The sequence below is a fragment of the Hylobates moloch genome, unplaced genomic scaffold (genome assembly GCF_009828535.3).
Source record: "Hylobates moloch isolate HMO894 unplaced genomic scaffold, HMol_V3 SCAFFOLD_70, whole genome shotgun sequence".
Lineage (NCBI taxonomy): Eukaryota > Metazoa > Chordata > Mammalia > Primates > Hylobatidae > Hylobates > Hylobates moloch.
In genome coordinates, this window is record NW_026652345.1 from 364,350 (window position 1) to 375,265 (window position 10,916).

Here is a 10,916-nt window from a genome sequence, read left to right on the forward strand (position 1 = left end):
GCCAATCCGGAGGGCGCTCCGCGCGTGGTGGGGGCCAGGATCGCGTCTGGCCTGCAGTGCGCAGAGGACGCGGCGGGAGCATGTACCGGCTCCTGAGCCGGAGCCTGGGCCAAGGCCTCCTGCGGGCCGCGGGGCGGCGGTGCCGGGGCTGCTCCGCGCGCCTGCTCCCGGGGCTGGCAGGAGGTCCGGGGCCCGAGGTGCAGGTGCCGCCATCCCGAGTCGCGCCGCACGGCCGGGGCCCAGGCCTGCTGCCGCTGCTGGCAGGTGAGGGGCGCGGGCCGGGCGGGGCCGGCCGGGCGGGGACAGGGGCGCGGGCCGGGCCCGATGACCTCAGAGCCCCTTCCCGCAGCGCTCGCCTGGTTCTCGAGGCCCGCTGCGGCAGAGGAGGAGGAGCAGCAGGGAGCCGACGGGGCCGCTGCCGAGGACGGGGCGGACGAGGCCGAGGCAGAGATCATCCAGCTGCTGAAGCGAGCCAAGGTGAGGCGGCTCCGGGCCCTGCGCCCGGCCGAGCGCGGTAGCCTTTGTGAGCGGGGTCTTGGCGTTGCTGCGCATTACTCTCTCCGCCTCGCCGAAGAGTGGATGGAGGCTCCGCGGGTAAAATTGCCGAGAATGAGGTGGGTCATCCGAGAGGGGATTGGAATCCATCCAGGCTTTTCCGACTCTAAGGCCTGCAGTAAAACCTCTGCAGTGTCAAGTGCAAATGGAGATGGCGCCCCAGGCATCACGCTTTTATGCAAACGAAATATCGGGAACGTTTTGTAGTGGTTTCATCAATTAACCAGCCTACCTGAAATGACATAATTTCGCACGTATATAGCGACCTGAAAATGGCAACTTAGTGTTGGTTATACGGTTCGGTTCTCCTTCTGAATTCTTCCTTTTCTCCACACCCTTTTCTATTTTTTTTTTCCTCCTCTTCTCCCCAAGTTATCTCATCTCTTCCATTGAGCTAAATACCGACTCGATGCCAACAACGTCCAAATTTGTATTTCCAGCCTGTAGTGTGCTACTGACATGCCATTTGCACTTTAGGACGTTACCTGCCTCTCAGATTTAACATGCCCAAAACTAAACTCGATCTTCAATGCCTCCTCAACATACGCTTTCGCCGTCTCTTTACTACCATCAGTTTTTCAGCCTAAAAACCTCATAGTCATTCTTAAAACTTGTGGTACCTTACCATTGCCTTCCAATACACTTACAGTCCAGCAACAAGTCCTGTTGCCAACAAATGGAAAATACGTCTCAAATCTTTCCCCTTTTCTCTATCTCCCTTACTGTCACCCTAGTGCAAACCATCATTGCCACCAACTATGCTCCAGTTGTCTTTCCTGGCCTCCTGTCCTCTTGCAATCTATTCTCCATGCAGAAACCAAAGCGACCAAAAAAAAAAAAAAAAGTAAATTGGATCATATCATCTCCTTGTCTGAATGTTCTGAATGGCTACCCACTGCATTTGTGATAAAATACAAACTCCTTGCCATGGCTTGCAACACCCCACATGATCTAAACCAGCGTACCTTGCCCACCCGTTTGGCAGTAATCCTCTGGCTCACCATCCTCCCTTCACATCTGTTTCTTTGCATTTCTTCCTCAAAACCATTCTCTTCAGCTTGTAGGGACTTCACTCATTCTCTACCCTCTGTTTGAGTCATTGTTCTCCCCAGGTCTTTATTTGGTTGACTCATTCTCATCCTTACTACCTCAGTTTAGCTGTCACTTCTTTGGAAGGCTTCCCTAAGTCCTATTTAGAGGAGACCCCTTATCATTCCTTTCTGTCATCTTTATAGCTCTTATCATTAGTTGTAATTAAGCTTACTTGTCCTATATGGTCACCTCCAGCCTGCAAGAAATTAGAAAGAGGATGGAGGACAAGCAGCTTCCTTATAAAATATGTTGTAAGATCACATTCCTTCTGCCTGTGTCTCTTGGCCAAAACTTCATCAGATGGCCACATCTAGCTGCAAGGGAGGCTGACCTCCCTGTCACCTCTGTAGACAATGCTCTGTACATAGTAGGAATTCAGTAAATGTTTGATGAATGAGTTAGCTTCCTTCTATCAGTTGGGATGTATACTTGCATACACTTCTGTCTGGTAGCATATGCATCTACTATATGTTTCATTTTCTATTATTTTGTCTTCCTTTTTCAGTTGAGCATTATGAAAGATGAGCCAGAAGAGGCTGAGTTAATTTTGCATGACGCTCTTCGTCTCGCCTATCAGACTGATAACAAGAAGGCCATCACTTACACTTATGATTTGGTAACTCTTATAACCAGTCTGAACCACTGATGAGGAAGGTTGGATGGGAGGGAAGGGTAGTTAGTTCTCCTGATTTATATTCCTGACTTTCACGATGTTCTAAAGCTCCTTTTCTTTTTTACTGAGTTTTCTTTTGGCTTCAGTTTTATTTTTTGTGTTGTTTTGTTTTTTTGAGATGGAGCCTCACTCTGTTGCTCAGGCTGCAGTGCAGTGGCACGATCTTGGCTCACTGCAACCTCCGCCTCATGAGTTTAAATGATTCTTTTGCCTCACCCTCCCGAGTAGCTGGATTACAGGCATGCATCACAATGCCTGGCTAAATTTTGTATTGTAGTAGAGACAAGGTTTTACCATATTGGCCAGGCTGGTCTCGAACTCCTGACCTCAGGTGATCCATCTGCCTTGGCCTCCCAAAGTGCTGAGATTACAGGCATGAGCCACCATGCCCGGCCACAGCTTCAGTTTTTTTACCCTTGGGGTGACCATAAGACCTCTCAATTCCAGACCAAAAAAACCAGTATCATTAGCATGTTTTTTTAAGGAGGAGTGGACCTAGATTTGGTTTATTAACAACAAAGTATGTGCAAGTATTTACTTCTCACATGATTGCTGTTCTGTGCTTCTAGCAGATTAATTGGTGACATGCTTTTCATTTTAAACTTTTTTAAATTTTGAGGGTGAAAGCAAAAGGGAATTTTAAAGTTTTGAAATAAGTAGGAACACAGTATTCTAAACTGAAAAACAATTTGTAATTTGCTTTCAGATGGCCAACTTAGCATTTATACGGGGTCAGCTTGAAAATGTAAGTAAATTACTTTGTAATATCTTGAATTTGTGAAGGAGTAGCCTCAAGGGAACTGTAATAGTAAGGGTACAGGCTAAGCTGCTATAACAAAGAGACCCCAGAATATAGTGACTCAAACAAGATAAAAGTGTATTTCTCTTTATTGTGTTACTCCAGAGATAGGCTAAAGACTGAAGGCAGATAGACATAGGCACCTTTGCTCTCTGATCCAGAAGTCCAGGTTTCTTCTAAGATAAGCCCTCATGTGCCTGGGTGAGCTGACTCACCTCCAGCCTGCAGGAAGGGGGAGAAGATGGACTGTGAGCAGCTTCCTTATAAAATATGATTTAGAAGTTCACGTTCTTTCTGCCTGCATCCCTTGGCCTAAATTTTATCATATGACCATGTCTAACTTCAGGGTGTCCAATCTGCTAAAATTGACTGAATTTCTTTTTTAAGATAAGGTCTTGCTCTGTTGCCCAGGTTGGAGTGCAGTGGCTTAATGATGGCTGACTGCAACCTCGACCTCCCAGGCTCAGTTGATCCTCCCACCTCAGCCTCCTAAGTAGCTGGGATTCCAGGCATGTGCCACAACACTTGGCTAATTTTCTTATTTATTTATTTATTTATTGTAGAGACGGAATTTCACCATGTTTCCCAGGCTAAATTGAGGGGACTCTGTAATCAAAAAGATGGAGAAGAGAATGACTATTAGGAGACAGTTTGTAGTCTCTGCCACAGTGGGTTTGAATAAGAAGTTAATCTCTGAGGTTGTTTTCTACTCATCAGAGAGTAGTTTAAGGTACATAGAGGATGTTGGGGGTCCTGATATTTTTATCTGTTTTCGCTTCAAAAGGGTACTTTTCTGTGTGTGAATGTGCGTGTGTATGGGTATATGGGTTTTACAAGGAATGATGCATCAGACTGGTACTTAGAATCCAGGGTCATTTATATTTTTATATATATATATATACACACACACACACACATATAATGGGGCCCAATTAAAAGAAAAATCTTTTCCTTATGCTTTTAGGCTGAACAACTTTTTAGAGCAACAATGAGTTACCTCCTTGGAGGGGGCATGAAGCAGGTAAGGACATTGCCTAGTATTGGCCCCCCACTGAAGCAGTTTTCAAAACAGTCTTGTCTCCTGAAAACTCCCCCTAGCCCCACCATGTGCTTTGGTCAGGAAAGGTGGAGTTTCCCTTCTGAGATCTCTATACAAACTGCCATTCTTTCACTAAATGCAACAGCATGTTTGCCAAGGAATTCACAGTTGGCTAATCACTCTAAAAGAATAAAGACTGTGGCTTTGAGGCCACTGTCAGTCTGGAAGTTGATCTGAAATATTCCATGAGAAAATTTTACTTGTTGTGAGTTCCCGTCACTCTGTTTCTCTCACAGGAGGACAATGCAATAATTGAAATTTCCCTAAAGCTGGCCAGTATCTATGCTGCGCAGAATAGGTAAGTACAGCAGCCAGGGAGTAGGACTGTGGGCAGAAAACTTTGACTCTGGGACGTTACATAATATTCATTGTCTACTGGTCATCTGGGTCTTCCAGAAATTGGGTGTCACACTCAAAGTGTTCCATCCCTCATCTTTGAAATTGTCAGTCTTTTTCCAGTTTGCCCCTACTGTTTCCATCAGCCTGCTTAGTGGGGCACACAGCATCTCTGGCTGCCCTGTGACAAAGCTAACTAAGTTTTCTGTCACTGCTTGAAGTGGGAACGAAGTTAGAGTTAGAACTTTAGTTTAACTTTTCCTAGAAGAGGAAAGAGCAGGGTGAAAGCTGCTGGGGATATTAATACTCTGAAGAAGCCATTTTGCTGGTATAAATAGAGTTCAAAGATGAAGTATCTAGGACGTAAGCAGAGAGCTCCTCTAGAGAGTTGTATTTGTGGTGAATTTAGGGAGAGACCTAAGACTAGCTTCCCTTCGGGTTTTAGTGGTGCAGAGAGGTTTGGAGTGACATGGAGCCTGATGCTATAGAAAGGGTGCTCACTGAGGCCAGGCCCTGGCACTGGTCCCTGCTGTCCTACTCACCAGCTCCTTTGTTCCCATCAGGACCTGTGTAGTCTCCTTGCATTTTGATTGGACACTAGATAGGCTAGAGCTTCCTGGAGCCTTTGACTTCAAGTCTTTTGAGGAGCTTTGAGCTTGGCCCATGCCAGGGAACACTGCAGCTTGGTCAATCTTCCTTGGAGTTGTAACAGACATGCCTAGTTCTTGATTGGGTATGAACTCCTAGGGTAAGAAGAAGCCCAGAGCCTAATAAACATTGTTGAGTAAGACAAATTCATAGTCTTCTAGAGGTGAAAACTAGTAACAATTAGCCTCTGAGTTACATGGTACTCTGTACTTTTCAGTTTGTTTTATTAAGAGAAGCATGAGACTAGAAAAAACATGGCCAGATCTGAGGCTTCGAAAGGCTGATATAAGTTAGAAGGGGAATTGTTTGTAGACCTCTTGCTCCGACTGGGAGCGTCTTGTGGGCAGTGTCCACTTGCCCTGTGTTATGGCTAGAGAGGGCCCTCTTGCCAAGTTTTGAGTCTAGGGAAGGAAGGGGATGCTTCTGTTCTTCTGAGAACAGAGCAGAACAGTAGGGTCATAAGTTCTCCCCTAGCAAAGCACTAGAGAACAGATGAGCTTTTTAGTGCCACTTCTGTAAGAAACTAGAGCCAAAACTGAAGAACAAGAACCAAAGCTGAGCTCCTGAATGGAGAAGGGATTTCTGTCACATTTCCTCTGCATCTCTGTAAAAAGCAGCAGTCAGTCGGCCTGCTTGGGTTGACTCAACCCTCTCCAGTTGATTGAGGGTCCAGGGCTACAGAGTTGGGTTAAATGACTTCCATTGCCATAGCTAGGAGTCCCATTTCTGCAAAAGAAACTTATATCAGAGACTTAGAGCTTGAAAGAAATATAAAATGACTAAAGCTCCTCAGAAGCTGTATGAGGTCAACAGTTGGAATCCTCACTGCAGGGTGGCCTGAACCTCTGTTTAGGGTAGTATTACTTTGAACAGGGGTAAGGCTTTCACACATGGAGAAACTGATTCACTGGAGGCCATCTGTTAGTGGGAAATGATGAAGACTGCTGGCTATGTCAGTTATTAAAATTAGGGCAGCATTCCTAGCTTTTTGTGTCTTAAGTTATATTAAATGGATGACTTAAAAAAACTACTTTGAGAAATGGCAGATTTGACACTACTTAGACTTTAAGCAAAGTTCCCTCTTCCCATTTTGCACTTCCTTTACTGATAATGTTTAAACTGAGCTGGAAAAATGAAGATAAAAAGAATTTTTGAAAAGGTAAATGGGCCGGGCGTGGTGGCTCACACCTGTAATCCCACCACTTTGGGAGGCCGAGGCGGGTGGATCACTTGAGGTCAGGAGTTCCAGACCAGCCTGGCCAACATGGTGAAACTCTGTCTTTACCGAAAATACAAAAATTAGCTGGGCATAGTGGCGGACACCTGTAATCCCAGCTACTCGAGAGGCTAAGGCAGGAGAATCACTTGAACCCGGGAGGTGGAGGTTGCTCTGAGCCGAGGTCACGCCATTGCACTCCAGCCTGGGCAACAAGAGTGAAACTCCATCTCAACAGAAAAAAAAAAAGAAGAAAAGGTAAATGGCTGATTATTGATTTTGCTTTACAGACAGGAATTTGCTGTTGCTGGCTATGAATTCTGCATTTCAACCCTAGAGGAAAAAATTGAAAGAGAAAAGGAATTAGCAGAAGACATTATGTCAGGTAGGAAACCCATTATCTGGGCATTGCCTTTTCTCCACAAAAGGCTTTACTTTACACTTTGAGAAATGGAAAGAGATCTAAATTGGGAAGAGGGAAAGTTACCTATTTTGCAAAATAAGTGGCTGTCTTTAAGGTATCAGCAGAAGTTTTGGAATAAGATGTTTTGTTTAAAATATTTGACTGCTGTTTTGGTGGTTTTTTTTTTTAACCCCCTTGGTGACATGTTCATAATTTATTTGTTAACTTTTAGTTACATATAACTTATGGAAAATCGGGGAGCAGAAGGAGAAGGTGTTTCTTGTATCCCTTAGTTCAGCTACCAATCAAAATGCTTATTACGTTTTAGCCCTAGATATACAGCAAATTAAGAAAGAAGAGAAGAAAAGCTCATGTTTTTACAATTCATCCTCACTCATTCTGGAGGCTAGGAATAGAACCGGATGAGCAGGAAGCTCTCTAGCTCTCCACCATTTTGGGTTTCTTAATTTGGGTTGAAGTATAGAGAATTTTCAGATTTGACATTTATTCACTACCTACTCTATACCAAGAGCTACCAAGATGGTAGGGATATAGCAGTCAACTCTTTTGTACCTAGTTGTCTTCTAACTCTCTTTAACATACAGTAGTACCCCGTTATCCATGGGAGATATGTTCCAAGACCCCGAGCAGGTGCCTGAAATGAATTCTAATACACTGTTTTTTTCTTATATATATGTACCTATGATAAAGTTTAATTTATAAGTTAGGCACAGTAAGAGATTAACAACAACAACTTATAATAGAACAATTATAACTATATACTGTTAACAGTGTCACAGACAGAAGATTCATTCTTATTGTAGATCTTGTCAACCAGCATACAGTTTTTTTTTTTTTCTTACTAAGTTGAGAACTTTCACCTTTTCATTAAAAAGAAGCACTTTATGACTTCTCTTTGTCATATCCAAATTGCCAGTATCACTACTCTCAGACTTTGGGGCCATTATGTAAAATATGGATTGCTTGAGCACAAGTACTGCAACACTGGGTTGATCTGATAACTGAGACTGCTGCTAAGTGACTGAGGCCAGGTGCCGTATACAGCTTGGATACACTGGACAAAGAGATGATTCATGTCCTGGGCAGGATGGAGTGTGACAGTACAAGATTTCATCATGCCACCCAGAATGGCATGCAATTTAAAAACTTAGATTATTTCTGGAATTTTTCATTTAATATTTTCCGGACTGTGGTTGACTGCAAATAACTGAAACCCCAGAAAATGAAACTGTGGAGTAGGAGGGATCACTGTACACCAATTTTTTTGTTTTCATCACTCCACTGAAGCTACCTTTATCAAAGTCACCAAATCCAATGGTTACTTCTCAATCCTTAACTTACTCATCAGCAGCTTTAACTTAGGGGATCACTGTCTCCTACTGAAAATACTTTCACTTGGCTTCTGGGATGCCTCACTGGTCTCTCTAGTGAGGTGAAGGGACTTCCCTACCTCTTAATGTTGGCACGCCTTAGGGCTGTTTTCAGCCCTATTCTCTTGTCTCTCTGCCCCCACACCTAGGAGATATCTTTTAGTTCCATACTTTTAAATATTAGATTTACACCTTCAGCCCCAACTTGCCCCCAAATGGCAGACTTATAATTATGATTGCCTACCCGACATCTCGACTTGAAGTCTAATGGTCATCTCATACTTAACATGTCCAAAATAGGTCTCAGTTTTGCCGCTCACAACTTGTTTCGTCACCAGTCAGCCCCAGATTTGTAAATGGCACACTACTCATTTAGTTGTTTTGGCCGAGAACCTAAGAATTGTCCATGATTTCTTCCTCATTCCTCATATGTAATCCATCAGCAAGTTATACTGGATCAGCCATCAAAATGTATCCATACTGACCATGTCGCATCCCGTTACCCTAGTGCTTTGGTCCAGGCCATCACTGTTTCAAGACCTCAGTACCTTTGTATCACCTTTAGAATAAATTTAGAATCCCGGCATGGACCCGTAAGGCGCTTATGACCTGGGCCCACCCACCTCTTCCATGCCATCTGCTGCTCTCCCCTCGCTCGTTCCAGTCTCACCACACTGGTCTTATTCTGGCACATTCCAAGCTTAGTGCCACCTCAAGGCCTCTTTGCTTGATATTCCTCCTACCTAGACTGTTCTCTCTCACCTTTCTCTGGCCAACTCCCATACTTCACTCAGGTCTCTGCTCAAATAGCACTTCCTCAGAGTCCTCCCCTCACTAAAACTATCATCTCTTCCCACCTTACTATTGCTCTACTCCTCTTCCCTTTACTTTTCTTCATCACACTTGAAAGAAGAGGTGTGTGTGTTGTGTGCTTGTGTTTGTTTCTCCACTAAAAGTATGTTTTTGTTTAAAAATTTTTAGTCTTTGTCTTCCATATCAAAGAAGGATAGAGACTTCATCCATTATGCTCACTGCTAAATCCTCGGTGCCTAGAACAGTGCCTGGCAGATAATAGAGGCTCAATAATTACTGAATGAAAGAACAAAAGACCCAAGAAAGACCAACAAGTAAATCCAGTTTCAGTGCAGTGTGGAAGTTGTTTGAGGAAATCCACAAGAGGTGTAAAAACAAGTCTAGCTGTCAAGTAAGTCACTTCTGAACTATTTACACCTTTGCTATCTTTCATTTATAGTGTTGACTATGGTTTCTTAGGAGTGTAAAGCTATATTTTCTGACTCAAAAAGTAATACCAGTAAACACTGAAGAAAGTGTAGAAAAGCACTAAGAAGTAAAGATCATCTATAATCATACTACTAAGAAAGAGCTACTGTTTTATTTATTACTACGGCTTTTCGGGTTACATTTTAAGAAATAAATTTGGGATGATACTGTATATCCTACTTTGTAACCTGAGTTTTAAAAATTTAGTAACATACTATGAAAACACCTGCCGGGCGCGGTGGCTCACGCCTGTAATCCCAGCACTTTGGGAGGCCGAGGTGGGCGGATCACCTGAGATCAGGAGTTCAAGACCAGCCTCAACATGGAGAAACCCTGTCTCTATTAAAAATACAAAATTGGCCGGGTGTGATGTTGCATGCTTGTAATCCCAGTTACTCGGGAGGCTGAGGTAGGAGAATTGCTTGAACCTGGGAGGCAGAGGTTGCGGTGAGCCGAGATCATGCCATTGCACTCCAGCCTGGGCAACAAGAGCGAAATTCCGTCTCAAAAAAAAAACAAAAAAAAAAAACACTTTTTTTTTTTCCAGGCAAAGGAATTTTTGTTAGATAGAGAAAGCTAATTTCTATTATAAATATTATTTTTACATTTTACTAGTTGCACAGTATAGAAAATGTGTTACATGATTGTTCGTCGTATTTTTTCTAGAAAAGAAATAAATTCCTACCTATTCAGTTTTGCACAAAGCAAATCCATTATCAAATTTATGTGCTTTTTATTGACACAACTGTCTCTATCCTAGGATAACATTACTTAATTATATAAAATTATATTACTTAATTACATAAAACCTTGCTCTAGAGTAATTATTTTGTTACCTATGTTGTAGACATATGTGTACTTACTGAGGAAATGCCCATAAAAAATTAAGTGGAAACTTTGGTTGCAAACTAGTATAGTTAGTATGTAGACTACAGATAGGAATGGAACAAAAGCTGAATGATAGATATCAAAATATAGGCAGTTACTCTCTTTGGTAGGTAGATTTATAGGGAATTTATATTTTATTTGTGTTTGAGTATTCTATAATTTTGTAAAAATTTATATTTTTCTTTTTAATTTCCAGTGTTATCTGTTAGAATAAAAAGTCAAATAATATAATAGTACAAAGCTTAATTTAAGAGAGCATTTTCGGCCGGGCGCGGTGGCTCATGCCTGTAATCCCAGCACTCTGGGAGGCCTAGGTGGGCAGATCACGAGGTCAGGAGATCGAGACCACGGTGAAACCCTGTCTCTACTAAAAAAAATACAAAAAATTAGCCGGGCATAGTGGCGGGCGCCTGTAGTCCCAGCTACTCGGGAGGCTGAGGCAGGAGAATGGCATGAACCCGGGAGGCGGAGCTTGCAGTGAGCCGAGATTGTGCCACTGTGCTCCAGCCTGGGCGACAGAGCGAGACTCCGTCTC

General features: G+C 43.2%; 1 protein-coding gene across 3 annotated transcripts in view; it reads left to right on the forward strand.

Annotated features, from left to right (window-relative positions):
* The window catches only part of LOC116463828 (tetratricopeptide repeat protein 19, mitochondrial), a 29,800-nt gene continuing 18,884 nt past the window's right edge, over positions 1-10,916 (forward strand). Inside the window, exons 1-7 of one of the 3 annotated variants that reach the window (XM_032147092.2) lie at positions 1-264; positions 350-477; positions 2,153-2,263; positions 3,027-3,065; positions 4,084-4,140; positions 4,455-4,516; positions 6,709-6,803. In XM_032147092.2, the coding sequence (XP_032002983.1) occupies positions 81-264; positions 350-477; positions 2,153-2,263; positions 3,027-3,065; positions 4,084-4,140; positions 4,455-4,516; positions 6,709-6,803 (676 nt within the window). In that variant the 5' untranslated portion in view covers positions 1-80. Of the gene's footprint in view, positions 265-349; positions 478-575; positions 615-2,152; positions 2,264-3,026; positions 3,066-4,083; positions 4,141-4,454; positions 4,517-6,708; positions 6,804-10,916 lie in introns of those variants that run through there. The other 2 variants (XM_032147093.2, XM_032147094.2) reach the window with 2 other exon arrangements.